The sequence below is a fragment of the Heptranchias perlo genome, chromosome 5 (assembly GCF_035084215.1).
Source record: "Heptranchias perlo isolate sHepPer1 chromosome 5, sHepPer1.hap1, whole genome shotgun sequence".
NCBI lineage: Eukaryota > Metazoa > Chordata > Chondrichthyes > Hexanchiformes > Hexanchidae > Heptranchias > Heptranchias perlo.
In genome coordinates, this window is record NC_090329.1 from 55,849,036 (window position 1) to 55,870,654 (window position 21,619).

At 43.3% G+C, this 21,619-nt stretch overlaps 1 protein-coding gene across 18 annotated transcripts in view; it reads right to left on the reverse strand.

Moving 5' to 3' along the window:
- LOC137321765 (dystrobrevin beta-like) overlaps window positions 1-21,619 on the reverse strand; it is a 534,882-nt gene that overhangs the window by 332,363 nt on the left and 180,900 nt on the right. For all 18 annotated transcript variants that reach the window (XR_010962899.1, XM_067984400.1, XM_067984401.1 and 15 more), the window contains 2 exons: window positions 18,646-18,726; window positions 6,863-7,076 (listed from right to left, as the gene is read on the reverse strand). Coding sequence is in view for 17 of the 18 variants with exons in the window: in XM_067984400.1 (XP_067840501.1) it covers window positions 6,863-7,076; window positions 18,646-18,726 (295 nt within the window). In the remaining variant the exon portion in view is untranslated. The remainder of the gene's footprint in view (window positions 1-6,862; window positions 7,077-18,645; window positions 18,727-21,619) is intronic.

Consider the following 21,619-nt stretch of genomic DNA (forward strand, 5'->3'; position numbering starts at 1 on the left):
CGGACAGTATTTTTCTACTGTAATGTAATTTTAGTAATAAATTTCATTTCTTAGTAAAAGAAAATTAACAACATTTTATAATACAGCTTGACTTTTGCCATTTTTCAAACCTTTTTTCCGTTCCTGAAAGTGTACAAATTGGAATTTTGGATGAAGACAAGACCAGGATTAACTATGATGCACCACCCCCATCATAGTTGAATAATCCGATACACACTGAAGAATGAACACTCATTGAATATGTGAAGAGTGGCTACCTGGTCTCACTATCTCCCCGACCTCAAATGGATGTCCAAATTCCTCCCTTGTTGAAACTGCTTACAAGAAGCTCAGCTTCCTCTTTCATACTAAACATGTCTTTTTCCTGCAACAACTCCGAGTCTCTATAAAGACCAAGTCTATTTAAAACTTCTGGGGAGCCTCCTCTCACTCATGGACAGGATACAGGAAAGTAGTGGTTACATGGCAGTTGATCCCTCTCTCACTACAAGCCTCCAACATTGCAACATTTCCTGTCTTCCACTACTTTATTGATACCATTATGGTCAGTGTTCCTAAAAACTTTCCAAATACACCACTCTAAACACTCTTCCTGCTCCCTCTGTCCCCTGTGTTGAAATCAAGACTCACATCACAATCTCCAACTCAAGAGCCTCAAATTTCTGGAAGTCCTCAGCTCCTCACTCATTAACTTCCTTCAACAATTTTTAGCTTTTTTAAACCCAACTCGGAGTGACCAAATCACTACCTCCTAATGATCATCTCTTCTACTCTTTTCAACTTTAGTAGTGCCTTGCACAGTCAGTCTTGACCCTTCATCTTGGTTTTTCACAAAAAGATGAGATATCGGAGGGCAGCCAGCACTTCTGCAACCACACCCCAGTAAGGTCAGTGCCTTTAAGATAGAAGGTGGAAAAATGGAAGGGAAAACATGGTTTTTCATCTTTCTTGGATGCCAAATCTGCTGTGCAGCTTTCAAAATACAAGCAGAGCTGCAAAATAACAGCTGTCTGTGATACACACAATCAAATAATAGAGAAATCAGTGGAAAAAGGAAAAAAGAACAAAGTCGTAAACTATCACTGTGTTTTTTGCTGTTCCTTTACTCTAAAGGAGAAAAAAATATCCTGAGCAGTTAGGATATCGGTTGGGGGGGTGGGGGGCAGGGGGGGGAAGAATATCGGGGGAAGAATATCGGGGGAGGGCAGGGTTAAGTGATTTTTGTTCAAAGTGCTCCCCATTTCAAAGAAAACATTTCTTACTGGCAATTTCTTCAACTTTTTTGATTGCATGTCAATTTTATCACTGATATGAAGACTCATGAACAGGGTCACCCTCCCTGCTCAGTCATTCCAATAACGTCAATTATGGAGAACACCCCCATGAGTAGCTCCACGGGTAGTTCCAATACAAATGATGTGTGGTCAGAGTTCAGACCAGCCTTAGAGCCACTCCAGAGCTGCAAACCCTGGATAGTGTACTGGGAAATCTGCTCCAGGACACTCCATATAATTGACATCACCTCAGTGATTTGGCAAAGAAGAGTACTTGAGAATCCACACATGAATGAAAAAAGTGACCTTTTTTTAAAAAAAGGTCCAAGAACTTGCTGGCAAGATTTATTTTCCCTATATAAATGTGGAATACTTCAAACAAGAAGTGCTCTCCCAAAAATGTCTTTCCCTTTTAACTGTTGCTGTTCTTTAACTTGAACTATTTCTGCATTCCATAAATACATAAAAAATATATTTTTCCTGCAATGATTATGCCTCTTAACTGAAAAGGCAATTGTACTTAAACAATACCAAAAAGCTTCTATTATCATTACACAGTCAATTTATGAAAACGATTTAACAAAAGGAATTCATGAATGCGCGCAGCATTCGTAATAAGATAGATGAATTTACAGCACAAATAGAAACAAATGGGTATGATCTCGTGGCCATTACAGAGACGTGGTTGCAAGGTGACCAAGTTTGGGAGCTAAATATGCAGGGTTATTTAACATTTTGGAAGGATAGGAAAAAATGTAAAGGTGGTGGGGTAGCTCTGTTAATAAAGGATGAAATTGGGAAAATAGTGAGAAATGAGCTTGGCTCAGAAGATCAAGATGTCGAATCAATTTGGGTGGAGGTAAGAAATAGCAAGGGAAATAAATCACTGGTGGGAGTAGTATATAGGCCCCCGAATAGTAGCTACACAGTGGAGCAAAATATTAATCAGGAAATAAAGGGGGCTTGTAAAAAAGGTAATGCAATAATCATGGGCGATTTTAACTTTCACATAGATTAGACAAATCAAATTGGCAAAAATAGCCCTGAGGAGGAGTTCAGAGAGTGTATTCAGGACTGTTTATTCGACCAATAAGTATGGGGAACCAACCAGGGAACAGGCCATTTTGGATCTGGTAATGGGTAATGAAACAGGATTAATTTATGATCTCAAAGTAAAGGATCCCTTGGGAAGCAGTGATCACCACATGATAGAATTTCACATCCAGTTTGAGAGCGAGGATCTTGGGTCTGAAACTACTGTATTAAACTTAAATAAGGGCAATTATAAAGGAATGAGGGCGAAATTGGCAAAAGTGGACTGGGTAAACAGATTAGATGGTATGATGGTGGATAAGCAATGGCAAATATTTAAAAAGATATTTTATGAATCGCAACAAAAATATATCCCTGTGAGGAGGAAAGACTTCACAAAAAGGATGAACCAACCATGGCTAACTCAGGAAGTCAAGGATGGTATCAGGTTAAAAGAAAGAGCATACAACATGGCAAAGATTACTGGTAAGCCTGAAGATTGGGAAAACTTTAAAAACCAGCAAAGGATGACTAAAAGAATAATAAAGAGGGAGAAAATAAATTATGAGAGTAAACTAGCAAGAAATATAAAAACTGACAGTAAAAGCTTCTACAAGTATATAAAAAGGAAAAGGGTAGCTAAAGTAAACATTGGTCCCTCAGAGGATGAGACTGGGGAAATAATAATGGAAAACAAGGAAATGGCAGAGGAATTGAACAGATATTTTGTATCTGTCTTCACAGTAGAAGACACTAATAATATACCAATAATAGTCGAAAATCAAGAGGCAAAGGGGAGGGAGGCACTAAAAACAATCACTATCGCTAGAGAAAAAGTACCAGGTAAACTAATGGGTCTAAAGGCTGACACGTCCCCTGGACCTGATGGCTTGCATCCGAGGGTCTTAAAGGAAGTGGCTACAGAGATAGTGGATGCATTGGTTGTAATCTTCCAGAATTCAATAGATTCTGGAAAGGTCCCAGTGGATTGGAAAACCGCAAACGTAACACCCCTATTCAAGAAGGGAGTGAGACAGAAAGCAGGTAACTATAGACCAGTTAGCCTCACATCTGTCATTGGGAAAATGCTGGAATCCATTATTAAGGAAGTAGTAGCAGGACATTTGGAGACTCATAATACAAAGCAAGGAGAGTCAACATGGTTTTATCAAGGGGAAATCGTGTCTGACAAATTTATTAGAGTTCTTTGAGGAAGTAATGGGTAGGGTGGATAAAGGGGAACCAATGGATGCAGTATATTTGGATTTCCAAAAGGCATTTGATAAGGTGCCACATAAAAGATTACTGCACAAGATAAGAGCTCATGGTGTTGGGGCTAATATACTGGCATGGATAGAGGATTGGCTAACTAACAGAAAACAAAGTCGGGATAAAAGGGTCATTTTCAAAATGACAATCTGTAACTACTGGGATGCCGCAGGGCTCAGTGCTGGGGCCTCAACAATTTGACTTGGATGAAGGAACAAAGTGTCTTGTGGCCAAATTTGCTGATGATACCAAGCTAGGTGGAAAAGCAAGTTGCGATGAGGACACAAAGGGCCCGATATTAGCAGGGCGGCGGGTTCTCAGCAGGGGGGTCGACTGGGTGCGTGGGTAACGCGCCCGGTGAAATCAGTGCACTCCGCATGGAATCGCAGGCTAATTGGAGCCACTTAGCTGTGCTTCCGGGTTTCCCGCTGGTAAGAGGCGCGGCGGGCGGACTGCGCAGTAAGGTCTTTCAGCTGGAGGAGCTCTATTTCAAGGGGCAGTCCTCCACTGACTGATGCTGCAGAAAATAGGAAAAATTACAACATGGAGCAGCCCAGGGGGAAGGCTGCTCCCAGGTTTAATGATGCCTCAACTCCAGGTATCATTGGATGGGGTGGAGGAGGAGGGGGAGGACAGAGATCTTCCCCCCCGGTGGGCGGGAGGAAGCGGCCTGCCTCTGCCACCAAGAAGGCCTGGCTTGAGGTGGCAGAGGAGGTCACGAGCACCACCAACATATCGCCCACCTGCATACAGTGCAGGAGGCGCTTCAATGACCGAAGTAGGTCAGCCAAAGTGAGTACACTTACTCATTCCCCAACACTCCGTCTGCCACATCACCGCCCCCACCCCACATCTCCTTCTGCACTGCCAACACTACTCTGTCACATCACCCCTCATACCCACTCAAAGCTCATCCTCATCTTACCTGCACTTACTCACCTCGCCAGTACTCATCCCGCCACTACCACTCAACCCAATCCTCATACAATCTCATGGCTCTATCTCATACTCACCCTCTCATGCATCTCTTTCACGGTCAACCTCACTCAACCTGCCACTACCTGTGCTGCAGCCACAGGGCATGCATCACATATGTGCAGTAGGAAGCTTAACGCAAACGTGTCGTGAGCATGAAGGGGATGCACAAGGGTGTTTGAGGGTTTGTCATGGTTTTTACTTATATTTAATTTCTGATCAACTCACATAACATTTTATATTGGCACCACTGCTGCCACGTCTTTGCAAATCTTGTCTGGTTTGTGCAATAATGCCCTTTCCTGAGGATCACTATGAAGACCCACAACTGATGCCACCCATTGTGTCACTGCAGAGTGAGTGTAGGTGTATTTGCAGAGCTCTTTTGTGCAGACGACTGAGAGACATCGGCGATGACTCGGTGGCACCCTGAAAGGATGCGGAGGAGAAGTTGTTGAGGGCAGTGGTGAAGTTGACAGCGACAGGCAAGAAGATGGTGCTCGGGCCAGCCGGGAGCAGCTCGGCATGAAGGAGGCAGCAGATGTCCACGACTACATGTCGAGTGACTCTGAGCCTCCGTGTGCACTGCTGCTCAGAGAGGTCCAGGAAGCTGAGCCTCGGTCTGTAGACCCTGTGGCAAGGGCAGTGCCTTCTGCGACGCATCTCTCCCTGCCGTTGCCCTCCCTCCTGCTGTGCAGGTGGATGTGTCACAGCACTGTGTTGTGGGGCTCCACGTGTCAGAGGTGGACGGCGTGGCCGGAGAGGCTGGTAATGCTGTTCGTCCTCCGAGGAGGTCATGACTGCAGCTACGGCGGCCCCCATCCTCAAGATGTACATTTGAGGGGGTCCGCAAGGTAGGGACATGTCTCTGGACCCCGGGGTAAGTGTGCAAGTTTGTGCATTTTATTGTTAGGAGGAGGGTGGTGGAGGCCAAACTTTGTCCAAAGTGACAGAGTGGCCTCCTGCAATGAGTGAGGGTCTCCCCCCACAACCTGTCAAATGGACCTTTGCAGCTGCCACAGGCTGATGGCTGCAACACGTCCATTTGAACTGGGAGTGTTTCCCCCAGTACGGGAAACATTCTCAGTTCATTTCAAAATCCCATCCCTGCTAAAATATCAGGTCAATCAGCTCTGTAAACGACCTGAAGTACCTGTTTAAGTACTTTAAGTGGCACCCCGCCGGAGTCCCACATGCAGGGGCTGCGCGTGCATGTCAGCGCGTCACCGGGGAACCCGGAAGTGGGCGGGTTGGAGCCAGGTTCCAGACCCGCTCCGGGAATTCCCAATTTTCGCAGCCCACCTCGCCGCGAACGCACCCGATCGGGGATGCGAAAATCGAGCCCAAAGTGTTTGCAAAGGGATATTGAGAGGTTAAGCGAATGGGCAAAAATTTGGCAGATGGAATATAATGTGGGAAAATGTGAAGTCATCCACTTTGGGAGGAAAAATAAAAAAGCAAAATATTATTTGAATGGAGAAATACTGCAAAATGCTGCAGTACAGAGGGATCTGGGTGTCCTCGTACATGAAACACAAAACGTCAACATACAGGTGCAGCAGGTAATCCGGAAGGCAAACGGAATATTGGCCTTTATTTCTAGGGGGATGGAGTATAAAAGCAGGGAAGTCATGCTACAACTGTACAGGGTGCTGGTGAGACCACACCTGGAGTACTGTGTACAGTTCTAGTGCCCTTATTTAAGGAAGAGCATACTTGCATTGGAGGCAGTTCAGAGAAGGTTCACTCAGTTAATTCCATGTATTGAAGGGTTGTCTTATGAGGAAAGATTGAACAGGTTGGGTCTATACTCATTGGAGTTTAGAAGAATGAGAGGAGATCTTGTTGAAACATACAAGATTCTGAGGGGACTCGATAGGGTAGATGCTGAGAGGATGTTACCCCTCATGGGGAAATCTAAAACTAGGTGGCATAGTCTCAGAATAAGGGGTCGCCCGTTTAAGACGGAAATGAGGAGGAATTTCTTCTCCCAGAGGGTCGTGAATCTTTGGAATTCTTTACCCCAAAAAGCTGTGGAGGCTGAGTCATTGAATACATTCAAGGCTGAGTTAGACAAATTTTTGATCAGCAAGGGAGTCAAAGGATATGGGGAAAAGGCGGGCAAGTGGAGTTGAGGTAAAAATCAGGTCAGCCATGATCTCATTGAATGGCGGAGCAGGCTCGAGGGGCCGAGTAGCCTACTCCTGCTCCTAAGGTCTTATGGTCTATTTATTTGCCTGTCACAACAATGTAGTGTCCCTACTCTGACTATCTGAGAGCCACCTTACGTGCATGGCTGCCTGAGCACTGACCTGTCGTATGCTGCGATGACAAAGTTGAGGAGCAGGCTAATGGACTGTTCCACGCTGATTTGATGAGTGGTCGGAAGGCGTTTATTCAGCTGGTAGTAGATAGATGAAATTATGGTCTCTAATCGAGATACATTAATTTCTGTGCTGTGGTCCAAGGTGTTGAGGCCATTGTCCCGAAAAGCTTCAATCATGTTCCATATATCAACAAGATGGACTGTAGATGAGAAGGAAGATGAACTGTCAAAGCAAAAAACATATAGACCCACAGTGCCTCACAATTCCTACAATAATTTATCCAAGAAAACACATCAATTTTAAACTATTGAAAATTAAATAATCCTTGACTGCATTGCAGCCTACCTTTGACATGCATTGGAATTGTTAAGCTATTTTTTAAATCAATTCAACAAATCAGTACCATGACCTTTACAGGATCTTTGGACCTCCTTAAGTGAACACATGCAAGAGGTGAAGATTCCACTCATTTCATGACCGCTGTTGATTCAATATCAGATAATTAGGAGGAAGAAACAAAATCAATCTGCCATCCTTGGAAAGCACCCAAACAACTATGTTGCTTTCAGGAATGTGCAATCCCCTGCTTCTGAACAACAGAGCTAAGGAACAAAGAAAATAGAAATACTAATGTGACATCCAATGCTACCAATATAGGACCAAGAGGTAGATTGGTAGACAGGAGAGCACAGCAGATCAAACAGTACATGGGTCAGATCTAGGTCACTGATATAAAAGCATGCAAAAATGGAAAAGGCAGTCTTTTTGCTGATCACCAAGGCAAGGTAGGAAGTTTTCAACCAGTCATATTTTTTCTATTTGAAGTATTAAAAGGCAGAATAACATTTTCTAAAATAACTCAGTCACTTTTAACCCTCAATTTTTGGTTTGGCAGTTGCACAGTAGATATCTGTGCCTCAAATATTTATATGTTGCAGCATTTTTACAAAGGTGTCAGACCCTCAAGACCAATCCATGTTAGAAATCAGGGCCACAGGCTTAGCCAGCGTCACATTTTTACTGAGACAAACACGGTCACTCGACCCACAGAAAACTTGGCATGCAGAGTTATTGGTATTTTGTTATTACATTGCAGAATAATACACATAAGTTGCTTTTATCATCATTTAGGCTCTGAATTTTCACAGTGTTTGTGCCAATCTCCCATCTAAGTTACGGTTGACACTGAACTCGCTCTGAAGTGGACTTGCAAGCCATTATAACAGTCATTATAACTAGGAATAGGCAATAAATGCGACCTTGCCAGAATTTTTTTTATATATTCGTTCATGGGATGTGGGCGTCGCTGGCGAGGCCTGCATTTATTGCCCATCCCTAATTGCCCTTGAGAAGATGGTGGTGAGCCGCCTTCTTGAACTGCTGCAGTCCGTGTGTTGAAGGTTCTCCCACAGTGCTGTTAGGAAGGGAGTTCCAGGATTTTGACCCAGCGACGATGAAGGAGCGGCGATATATTTCCAAGTCAGGATGGTGTGTGACTTGGAGAGGAACGTGCAAGTGGTGTTGTTCCCATGTGCCTGCTGCTCTTGTCCTTCTCGGTGGTTGAGGTTGCAGGTTTGGGAGGTGCAGTCGAAGAATTACCCACATCCCAAGGACAATTTTTTTTTTAAAATCTGTAGGTTTCTTTATACATCAGGATAGTTCCTAATTTATCTGATATTCTTTTTAACTCTTTTCAACCTTGTCCTTACATGTTGGTTTGTGAATACTATCTACAGAGCTGGAAATAAAATAAAACCTACTTAAGAGAATGATAAACAGGTTTGCAAACAACACGCCCTGCATTTAAGCCTAAATTATGAAGATCAAAGATTTTAAAATCGGCGAACAAAGGCTCTGGATAAAAAGAAGTTGATGCAGCATTGATCAAACTGGATGGACTTTCCAGGTTTAAACAAAGCTCGAGTTGTGAAGGAATGCTCCTTTAAGATGGTAGCCGCATTTTACCAAATCCAAAATCAGACAACAGATGTGCAATAGGTACTCTGCCTTTGCTCAGTCTTTCATATAATTTGGTAGTAGACACCCCAAGCTGGCAGTTTTATATATATTTTAATCTCGCTTATTTCTTAAAAGGAAATGATTTAGTTAGGTTTAGTTTGGAGGAGGGAAGTGCACTAGGTATGAGTAGGGGAGAGGCACACATTGTGTCGGAAAGAAGCTTGTAAAAGATCTGTTCAGTGACCGTGTTGTTCGTGTTTTTAGATTGATTCTTGGAAAATAAATAAATGAATATATTATACTATTCATCCATGTATTAATTCCTTTCAAAAACAGCTACTCACTCACAATATCAAATGGGCAGTATGTCTAAACTGTTTGGAGTGCAGGTTTTTATGGTGAGGACCAAGAAATGTAAAATTGTGTTCTGTAAAAATGACGATTTTTTTTCCTTAAATAAATATCTCTGCATCAGCAATTTGTGTGACGAAAAGATTCTGCTTAAACATGTTTAAAATCGAGAATTTTGTTCAGAACCTGCTTACAAGCTTCAATAATGGAATAGGCTATCCAGAATTTGCTGCCGTGCTTTATTTGCCAAGTGAATAATACCTCTGATGTAGTAGCTTGCATCGATTTCCTGTGAAAGTTACCTTCATGAACTTCATGCTTGGTATTGCTCATTCTCACTTGTCACTTAATGATTGATGCATTCCTTAGCTGTTCAGTTGTGGTTTGTTGCTGTTTTAAGAAAATGACATTTGAGCCAGACAGATCCAAGTAGGACCCAGAAATTTGCATATACACAGGCATCACACCTCAAATGTGACAGACAAAGCACACACGAGATGCAAGACTTGTGTCAGTCGTGGATCTTCCATAGTGACTCCACACGGAAATTGCTCATAAAATAACGGTGAGCCTTACAGCGCTCACAGTTATCAATGGGCAAACTGAACAGCAAGTTCCAGCGACCGCACATGTTCTGTCGAATTCGGAACTCGCTCTTCCTGATTCACCGGTGATGTGAAAGCTTCGCATTAAAGGGATCTCACAGGCTGGAATCAATGGACCAGTGAGAACTTGCTCTCCTGCCCAGCTAGAAACTAACTAATCTTGCCACAAAAAAGGAACGCTGAGTATTTTTAGGCCATTACAACTGATTTTAATAGTTTTTGAACATTTAGATCAGTCTTTCAATCTCACGAGTAGTGAGCACTATTGGTTTGCCACTCAGAGCAATTTGTTACAATGTATTGTACAGTTGACTTGACAATGGCAGTACTATGTCTATGTGACATATAATGTATTGTGCAGTTGACCTCCTGTGGTTTTTTGCATAGCCAAAATACAAATTTATCCAATTATTTCCCACTCTCTAATTTCTTTTGCACTTTATTTTTGTTTTCCACTCTTTCATAGAATCTTAGAAAGGTTATAGCACGGAAGAAGGCCATTCGGCCCATCGAGTCCGCGCCAGCTCTATGCAAGAGCAATCCAGCTGGACCCACTCCCCCACCCTTTCCCCGTAATCGTGCAACTTTTTTCATTTCAAATACTTATCCAGTTCCCTTTTGAAGGCCATGATTAAACCTGCCTCGACCACCCCCTCGGGCAGTGCATTCCAGATCCTAACCACTGGCTGTGAAAGAAAGTTTTTCCTCATGTCACCTTTGGTTCTTTTGCCAATCACCTTAAATCTATGTCCTCTGGTTCTTGACCCTTCCGCCAATGGGAACAGTTTCTCTCTATCTACTCTGTCTCGACCCTTCATCATTTTGAATACCTCTAACAAATCTCCTCTCAACCTTCTCTGTTCCAAGGAGAATAACCCCAGCTTCCCCAGTCTATCCACGTAACTAAAGTCATTCATCCCTGGAATCATTTCTAGTATATCTCTTCTGCACCCTCTCTAAGGCCTTCACACCTTTCCTAAAGTGCGATGCCCAGAACTGAACACAATACTCCGGTTGTGGTCGAACCAGTGTATTATTAAGGTTCATCATGACTTCCATACTTTTGTACTCTATGCCTCTATTTATAAAGCCCAAGATCCCGTCTGCTTTTTTAACCGCTTTCTCAACCTGCCCTGCTATCTTCAACAATTTGTGCACATAAACCCCCAGATCTCTGTTCCTGTACCCCTTTTAGAGTAGTGCCCTCTAGTTTATATTGCCTCTCCTCATTCTTCCTACCGAAGTGTATCACTTCGCATTTTTCTGCATTAAATTTCATCTGCCATGTGTCTTTCCCACCAGCCTGTCTATATCCTCTTGAAGTCTATCACTCTCCTCCTCACTGTTTACTACCCTTCCAAGTTTTGTGTCATCTGCAGATTTTGAAGTTGTGCCCTGTCCAAGTCATTAATATATATCAAATAAAGCAGTGGTCCCAGCACTGACCCCTGGGGAACATCACTGTACACCTCCCTCCATTCCAAAAAACAACCGTTCATCACTATCTCTGTTTCCTGTCCCTTAGCCAATTCTGTATCCATGTTGCTACTGCCCCCTTTATTCTCTTCCTCTCTGAATGTTCTTATTGTGATATCTGCATCAATCTGTTCGACTCCTGGGGTGGACTTTCCTCCACAATCCCACCTGAAATCAGGGAAAATGGAAAAGGGACAAGAGGGGGAAGAAGGGGAATGGCGAGGAGAGGGGCAATGGGGAAGAGAGGAGGGGATGGGCACATCTTCTCCTCTTCCCCTTCTTCCCAGCTATTCCACACTGTTCCCCCACATGTTCTTGACTCCATCTTCTCCCTTTCTCCTTTCCCCTTCCATCTTCTCTTCCCCCTTCATCCTTGCCCATTGTCCCCTTCTACCTTTTCTCTTCGACCCCTCATCCCTGTCCTGCCCGCTGCTCCTCCCCTTACATCCCCCTCTTTCTCCCCCTCCTCTCCTCTCCCTTGCCCAATCTCCTTTAGGTGTCAGCTTTGGTTCAGTGGTAGCACTCTCACCTCTTGAGTCAGAAGGATGTGGGTTTAAGCCCCACACTAGGACTTGAGCACATAATCTTGGCTAACACTGAAAAAGTCTGCTCTGTCAAAGGTGCCATATTTTGGTTGAGACTTTGAACGGAAGCCCCATCTGTTCTCTTAGGTAGATGTGAAAGGTCCCATGGCACTATTCAAAGAGGAGCAGGAACGTTCCACCAGTGTCCTGGCCAACATTTATCCCTCAAGCAACACGCCCAAGAACAGTTTAATTGATTTATTATCTCTCTGCTGTCTTTGGGACCTTGCTGTGTGCAAATTGGCTGCTGCATTTCCCAATATTACAACAGTGACTACACTGGCTGTGAAGTGGTTTGGAATGTCCTGAGGTCATGAAAAGCACTATATAAATGCAAGCACATTCTTTCTTTCTTCGCTCCTCAAATTTTTGCAATTTCTTATTAAAGTTACTGATAGAAAAAAAAGTGAATTGCAATGAAAACAGGTGGGGCATTCATCAAAAGTTTAGCAAGATTGAAAGAACCTGTTACCTGCTTTCAACAGCAAAGCACTGCAGTTATTCCAACAATTATCCACCAACATATACCCTCACAATCAATATAGAAAGTTATCTCCACAGTGTTATAGTTGTCCCTTAGAATAGGCATGTTCATTGGAAGATTGATGCATTTATAAATTCGAGCTGATTCTGAAGACCATGCTGATCTATTGCAGAGTATAGGCAGCCAACTTGTAAAATCACTCATGGAAACACACGTGACTGAAATTGGCAGCACATTTGCAAATTGCTCCAGCAAATATGAAGAACAGATTGAAGATCACACAATCTTTCAATAACATTGCACAACTTCAAACTGTACTCATGTCAACGACAAGAACATATTTCATATTTCTGTTTTCACTAAATGTTCACAAATCGAAATCATAGAAATACAATAAAACTACACAAATGCAGACACACACAGGTACACAGACACAAGGTTTAATGTACATGCAGTATAATTTCTAAGAAGTAAGCCAACCTGTGTGTCCAGACCCAAGCCTCACTTGGGTCTGGACACACAGGTTGAATCACTTGCACAAGGTTATATTTTAAATAGTCTATTAAATAACTAATAAGATGGATCAGGATCAAATTATTCTTGTGCCACATTTTCTCCCTAATTTCTCAGCCAGGACAGATCACTGTGAGATCAGTAAAGTGAGAGGATTCAGAGTCACTTGAGTACAAATCCAAAATGCATGTAACAATATGGCACCCAAACTGTTTCTGCATTTAAAATATCTGGAGTGTAAAGTACTATGAACTCCATGTTACTCATCTCAATTTGCTCTAGCACCCTATATCTAAACATAAAGGCCCAGAAATTGCTGTCAAAATAACGGTTAGGCTAATGGCGCTCGTCATTATTTACGCGCAAACCGTACATCAATTTCAGGCGCGGCCAGAAGCGTGATTAAACACGGAAATCCAAAAGTTGCTGTCCGAGATGCGTCACTCCGCCGTCAGCTTCGCGAAAACAGCATCTCACTCATCACTGAAATGTGCTGAACAGTGTGAAGTTCCTGTATTTGCATGGGAGATAAGAACTAAACTCGCCTCAGAAAGTTAAGTCAAGTCATTTCAAGGCTAAGTACCCTTTTAACAATGTGGTAAGTGTTAATTGCTGCCAGTCAACCACTCTGACACTGAAAATTAATTACTACAAGTGAGGGGTCTCATTCCTTCAGGTTTCAATTGTTGTTGGAGATTTTTTTTTAAACTTTAGAACAACTTTTCTTTTACTTTTCCTCTCTGTCTCTTTTTTTCTCTCTCTCTTAATTCAATCTTTCTTTTTCTTTCTGTACCTGATTTGACATTGAATTCATCCAATCTAACATACACTTCCTTCTCAGACCTTGCGCTGTTCATTTCACAATCCTTCAATTTGATGGTTGAAGAGATACACAGTTGTTTGCCTTGTTCACTCAGATCCCAGATGCCCTGTAGAGGGCGCCACACCGTTTCCATCTCGCACTTCCAGCAACTTGTGACACAAGGGGCCCGATTTTAGCAGGGGTGTGGGTTCTCGGCGGGTGGGCAAGCGGGCGCGGTGAAATTAGTGGGTTTCCCGCGCGATCGTAGCAGGCAACGCACTAATTGGAGCCACTTACCTGCTCCTCCGGGTTCCCCGCTGCTGATCTGCGCGTCGGGCGGGCTGCGCATGCGCAGTAAGATCTGTCAGCTGGAGGCGCTCTATTTAAAGGGGCAGTCCTCCACTGACAGATGCTGCAACAAACAGCAAAGATGACTGCATGGAGCAGCCCAGGGGGAAGGCTGCTCCCAGTTTAATGATGCCTCACCCCAGGTATTAATACATGGGGTGAGGAGGAGGGGGAGGACAGAGATCTTCCACCCGGCGGGCGGGAGGAAGCGGCCCGCCTCTGCCACCAGGAAGGCCTGGCTCGAGGTGGCAGAGGAGGTCACCAGCGCCACCAACATATCGCCCACCTGCACACAGTGCAGGAGGCGGTCCAATGACCTCAGTAGGTCAGCCACAGTGAGTACACGTAGTCTTTCCCCTACACTCCGTCTGCCACATCACCGCCCCCACCCCACATCTCCTTCTGCAATGCCAACACTACTCTGTCACATCACCCTTCATACCCACTCAAACCCCATCCTCATCTTACCTGCACCTACTCACCTCGCCAGTACTCACCCCGCCACTACCACGCAACCCAATCCTCATGGCTCTATCCCATACTCACCCTCTCGTGCATCTCTCTCACGGCCAGCCTCACTCAACCTGCCACCACCTGTGCTGCAGCCACAGGGCATGCATCACATATGTGCAGTAAGCAGCGTAAGGCAAACGTTTCGTGAGCATGAAGGGGATGCACAAGGGTGTTTGAGGGTTTGTCATGGTTGTTATTTCTATTGAATTTCAGAACAACTCACATCACACATTATATTGGCACCACTACTGCCATGTCTTCGCGAATCCTGTCCGGTTTGTGCAATAATGCCCGCTCCTGGGTATCACTACGAGGACCCACCACTGATGCTACACATTGTGTCACTGCAGAGTGGGTGTAGGTGTATTTGCAGGGCTCTTCTGCGCAGACAACTGAGAGACATCGGCGATGTCCCCGGTTGCACCCTGGAAGGCTGTGGAGGAGAAGTTCGGGAGGGCAGTGGTGACTTTGACAGCAACAGGTAGGAAGATGGTGCATGGGCCAGCCAGGAGCAGCTCGGCATGAAAGAGGCTGCAGATGTCCACGACTACATGTCGAGTGACTCTGAGCCTCCGTGTGCACTGCTGCTCAGAGAGGTCCAGGAGGCTGAGCCTCGGTCTGTGGAACCTGTGGCGAGGGTAGTGCCCTCTGCGACGCATCTCTCTCTGCGGATGCCCTCCCTCCTGCTGTACAGGTGGATGTGTCACAGCACTCTGTTGTGGAGCTCCACGTGTCAGAGGTGGACGGCGTGGATGGCGAGGCTGGTGAGGCTGGTGATGCTGTTCGCCCTCCGAGGAGGTCATGACTGCAGCTATGGCGGCCCCCATCCGCAAGATGTACATCTGAGGGGGTCCGCAAGGTAGGTACATGCCTCCGGACCCCGGGGTAAGTGTGCAGGTTGGTGACTTTGACCGTCAGGAGGAGGGTGGTGGAGGCCAAACTTTGTCCCAAGTGACAGAGTGGCCTCCTGCAATGGGTGAGGGTCTCCCCCCCCCCCCCCCCCCCACCTGTCAAATGGACCTTTGCAGCTGCCACAGGCCGACAGCTGCAACACATCCATTCGATCTGGGAGTGTTTCCCCCAGTGTGGGAAACAGTCCCATGTTGATCCAAAATCACACACAGTCCCTTAATCAGGTCAGTTAATGACCTGAAATAGCTACATAAATACTGTCAAGTGGCATACCGCTGGCTTTAATTGCCTGCGGGATTCCCACCAGCGGGGGCTGTGCGCGCACGCCGGCACGTCAGCGGGGAACCCGGAAGTGGGCGGGATCGAGGCGGGATCCGGTCAGGATCCTGGATTTTACGATTTTCGAGGCCCCCCCGCCGAGAACGCACCCGATAGCGGGTGCTAAAATCGGGCCCAAAATATCATGGAGATTAAACAAGCACGGGCAAGTCTAACTAACGGCGGGCGCTACAGCAAATTCTGGGCCACTGGCCGAACCACTTCCCAATGCTGCTGTCTGGATGTCTGTAACACCACAAAAGAATTTTTTTTTGAAATACAGAAATGTTGGTCAGCCAGGATCTGATCCAGAAAGACAGATTAACATTTCAAGTCAACATTGATGAAAGGTTCCAGCTGAAACTTTAACCTATCTTTCTATTTCAGATGCTGAAACTGTTGCCCATTTTTAATCTCAGCACTTAATATTATACTTCAGGCTTCAAGCCTGAGTTACAGCATTTGTCTTCACAGTGTTAAAATATATCTAACTTCCTGAGCTCATCTTTCACATTGGGAATCTGCAGCCGTAACTGTACATTTATTCAACATTACTACCAACAGAACAATGTGATTCCCTCCCTACATTAATTATCAATGTAACTCCTGATGAAGTGCTTTTAGCTGTGATCAGCTCGGCTGACGATTGTCATGGAGTTCACTGTGGGCAAGTGTGAGGTCATCCACTTTGGACCCAAGAAAGATGAATCAGAATATTTTCTAAATGGTGAGAAACTAGGGACAGTAGAGGAGCAGAGAGATTTGGGAGTCCAAGTACACAAATCATTAAAAGCCAGTAGACAGGTGCAAAAAATAATGAAAAGGGCTAATGGAATGTTGGCCTTTATCTCCAGGGAGCTGGAATTCAAAAGGGTGGAAGTTGAGCTTCAGTTGTATAGAGCCTCAGTCATACCCCAACTGGAGTACTGCGTTCAGTTTGGGCACCGCACCTCAGGAAGGATAGATTGGCCTTGGAGGGGGTGTAGCGCAGATTCACCAGAATGATACCGGGGCTTAAAACATTAAATTATGAGGACAGGTTGCACAAACTTGGCTTGTATTCCATCGAGTATAGAAGATTGAGGGGTGATCTGATCGAGGTGTTTAAAATGTTAAAATGATTTGATAGGGTAGATAGAATTACAGAATCACAGAATCGTTACAGCACAGAAGGCGGCCATTCGGTCCGTCAAGCCCATGCCGGCTCTCTGCAAGAGCAATCCAGCTAGTCCCACTCCCCAGCCCTTTCCCCGATAGAATCATATCGATACGGAGAAATGATTTCCTGTTGGGGGGAATCAAGAACAAGGGGACATAATTTAAAAATTAGAGCTGGGCTGTTCAGGAGCCAAATCAGGAAGCACCTTCTCACACAAAGTGTAGTCGACATTTGGAACTCTCTCCCCCAAAAGTCTGTGGATGCTGGGGCAATTGAAGCTTTCCAAGAGTGAGATCGATTTTGTTAGGCAAGGGTACTACAGGATATGCAACCAAGGCAGGTGAATGGAGTGCTTTTAAGTATTCTCCTCGTCACACCTTGGACTGTATAGTTCTTACTTCTTTTTATTAGATTTTATATTGAATGTTTGCTATTTTCTCTAATTATTTAAATGGCGTATGAGAAGAGAGAGAATAATTTAGCCCAATGTTACATATGAATTTTGCTTGATGGAGCAGCTAGTCTTTTCCTGCCAGTCAATTTCATATGTTTGTATGTTTTGATTCTCACTTTTGTTTTGCCCTGAAAGAGAATTTTAAAAAGAATTTAACTACATTTAAAAAATGTACTCTTTTGCGCTTATTTAAAATCAGGTCTTTGGGGCTGGTAGGTACATTTCTCATCTCTTCGGACAAGATCTATTGTTTAATGGGTTGCTGCTATACTGTCTCAGAATAATAAAGAGTTAGAGATCAAAAAGTGACATAAATTGCTCCGAGACACCACAACTGGCAAAAACCTTAGTCATGAAAAGAAAAAAGGCATCTCTTTACGATTACAGTTTAATTTAATTAAATCTTTTCCTCCAAGTTTGTATACTATGATACTTCATTCGTTGTGCATTGCATTTTTTCTGTCTACAATCTTCTTAAATCTTTTGCCTCATAAAATCCTGCTCTAGCAAATGGCTGAATCCTTTGGTAGAAAAGGCGCTTTAAAATAATTGGTGCTGTTGTGGAGCAAAGCCCTTCACTATGGAGTGGAATTTCCTGTGGGCCGTAATTGGAAAAAATGACCCGAAACTAAGCCCATTCGTGTGTTGTTTTGCCAATCTCATTAGCGTAAGCCAGAATGTAAGATTTGGCATAAACAAACAGAAATCAGCATAAACAATCAGGGCCCAATGAACTCACACCATATATTCCCTCTTTAAGAATGATCATTCAAGTTTCAAGCCATCTAACCATCATTCATGCACATTAAACAAAGCATGTTTAAGACCATGCAGTCGTGGAAGCTTTTCAATTTTTAATGCGACACATACTGAAGCTATAAAAATGCCTTCAAAGAAACAGAAAATACAATGCAGGTCTCAGTGAAGATATATTTAAAAAAATTACTTCAAAACAAAATTCACAAAATACCAGAAAAATGACTGTTTCCTACTGCACCTATAATTCTTGGCTTAATTTTGCACCAGTTTTGAACCACTGTAATTGCAGAAAATTTAGGCGTGGTGTAATTAAGTGCATAATACATTTGTGCCTGAGTTTGCTTGATCTTTTCTGATCGTTATTTGCTTGATTACACGCATCTCTGGGCACCAATACACAGGAGATTCCATCCGCATGTGTCCAGCATGCCATCCTCACTTCAAAAATCCATACACCCATGATTCACCTCCACCCATTAATTCATTTTTTTCATTATAAAAATAAATAATTTACGTTGAGTTAATACTTACGATTGCATCTTTTTTGCACAAATCTCAGCTTGCATGCTGTCCGATAGGTTGAAAGCCTGATTACGTCATAATTTTGGGCCCCTGGAAGAAAAACAAAATAAGAGTCATCTATGTATAGCCATGAAAAGAACAAGTGCTTGATGACACGATGTCATTACCAACAGAATTAATGGCTGCTATCAGTTAAATGGAAAACTTTCACTTGGAAACTCATTTTGTTGAATATTGGAATTAGAGAAACAAGTTACTGTGGAGAGTGGGTGATGCAGTGGATTACAACATTGCCTTTCCAGCCCCAGGCTTTGGGTTTGAATCCAGCCCACATGAACGGATAAAGATGAGAGTTGTCACTGGTTAGATTAATCAAGTTTAACATTCAATAGTTAATACTGCACATGGCCCAACATGTTCCAATGATTGAGTGACGCAACAATATCTTAATATTCCGCTTAGAGCTCCATAACTTGCAACATTCAAGGCTATAAAACCTATTAAAATGTGAAGTTATGTTGAATTTCATACATATATATATATATACACACACACACGCAATATTTGCTTCGCATTGAAGAATGGTTGATTTATTTCATTAAAATGTTAATATAGTTCTGCATTTATCGGAAATGCGTCAGTATATGTTGCAGAACCTGTGATCTGCCCTCATTACAGTGCAGAGTGAAGAAATCATTATTTCAGCGACCATTACTATCTCAATGGAGTTTTCCTTAATCTGGAAGATAACAAACTCATCAACAGGATTGTCGAAAGAGCACATTGTTTCTGGTGTTCTGTGTTAGCGATGTCAGTACTTCCACAAACTCATTGCAAAACCAACTGCAATTCTTTTCAAAAACAATGGAAATTCCATTATTTCCATATAGATGGATTTGACTGTTTGCCAGGATTACATAATGCAACTCTCAGGGTAGAAAAGCATCAGAAAATGTGTCAGTTTGCTCCATTTAACAGAACAATGGCAAAATTAATTCAAGTACCAATAAAAAAAGTTATTTCTCTGCTTCAGCTGGAGAGCTGCTCCTCCTTCTAAAGTGTTTAAATCTCTACCTCAGAAGTCAATTACTGTGCTTGCAATCAAACTCGGTGCGTCAGAATAGCCAAACATATTCCATCTGCTAATTTCCAGCAAGGTCACAATCTCAAATACTGCAAGTAGCAAAGTCATCTGGGAACACCTCTATACACAGTAAACATGACTGAAACACAACTCCATCAGCACCAAACTGCACACACATGTCCCGCTCCAAAACAATCTGCTTTGTAAGGAAGCAAGAAAATAAAGGGAAAATTAATTGGTTGAGATAATGAAAATATGAGGGAGCACCAATATGAAAATAATGAATTACAGTAAGATTTAAAAATGGAAAAGGGTAATCAATTGTTCAAAAAAAACAACTGGAGCCCAAAGCTGGAAAAGACGCAGAATAAGGAAGTCTACAGAACTAAACATGACTTTTTGCTAAGTCATGTCGAGGTATCAAGTGAAGGTTGCAGTTTCGTTGATCAGGGAGTGGGGGGAATTAAGGGGGTTGCTGAACCTGGATAGTCCCTGGCACTTCTTGGCTGCCAGACTTGTGCTTCTTAATCAACTTTATTAGAAATTTTGCATATTTTGCATGGCTTGCTAAAAATTGCTTATTTATAACTTATGAATGAACAATGTGGTTAAATGTGCTGTTCCACAAGGTCGTAGGACATTATTCACCCTACAATTCTCCACATGGAACACTGGGACTATACACCTCAACTGTTCCTCACGTACTTCATATTGGTCGCTCACAGGGCTCCCTGGAAGTAGGACATCTTCCTACTTTCTCACCCAGAAAATGCTGCATGGCACAGGCCGATGAAGAGTGGGGAAACTGGGAGGAAAAAATAACTTAGAAAACCTGAGAAAAAAAATGTCCAACTCATTCTTTCCAGAACATCAAAAATGTGGGGATTCCTTCCTTCCTTCCTTCATGTTTCCTTCTTCTTACATTAAACAGGCTTTTAACATCTAAGATTGACATCATCTAACCACTATTACTCAATTTGCCATGTTTGCTCTTGTGCTTTTTCAAGCTTAGTACTGTCCTGCATTTGCACCTTGTCCCTTCACCTGTCACAATAATTTTTGTGATACATGCTCCCATTTTTCTGTTTAGAGGAATCTCACCCCTTATACGCCCTCAAATAATTTGTATTGTTAATTATCCATCCTTGGTTCTTCAACAACAATAACAAACTGCCTCGATAATCTTCCAAATTATTATAGTGCATAATTAGACATTTTACACAAGACTAAATTACCATTTCAAATTTAGAACAATCAGTTTAAATCATAATAGAAATACCAGCTATTACACATCAGTCAAAACTAAGCAAAACAAAACGTAACATAATGTGGCAAAATATAGCTTACTACTGACACAAGTCATAGAATTATATGAACGTTACGGCCCATCGAGTCCATGCCGGCTCTATGCAAGAGCAATCCAGTTAGTCCCGCTCCCTATCCCCGTAGCCCTGCAAATCTTTTCCTTTCAAGTACTTATCCAGTTCCCTTTTGAAAGCCACGAATGACTCTGCCTCCACCACTCCCCCTCCCCCTGGCAGTGCATTCCAGATCATAACCCCTTGCTGCATAAAAAAGATTTTTCTCATGTCACCTTTGGTTCTTTTGCCTATCACCTTAAATCTATGTCCTCTTGTTCTTGACCCTTCTGCCAATGGGAACAGTTTCTCTCTATCTATTCTGTCTGGACCCTTCATGATTTTAAATATCTCTTTCAAATCTCCCTCAACCTTCTCTGTTCCAAGGAGAACAACCTCAGCGTCTCCTGTCTATCTACGTAACTGAAGTCCCTCATCCCTGGAATCATTCTAATAAATCTTTTTTGCACCCTCTCTAGAGCCTTCACATCTTCACTTAAGTGCGGTGCCCGGAACTGGACACGATACTCCAGTTGTGATC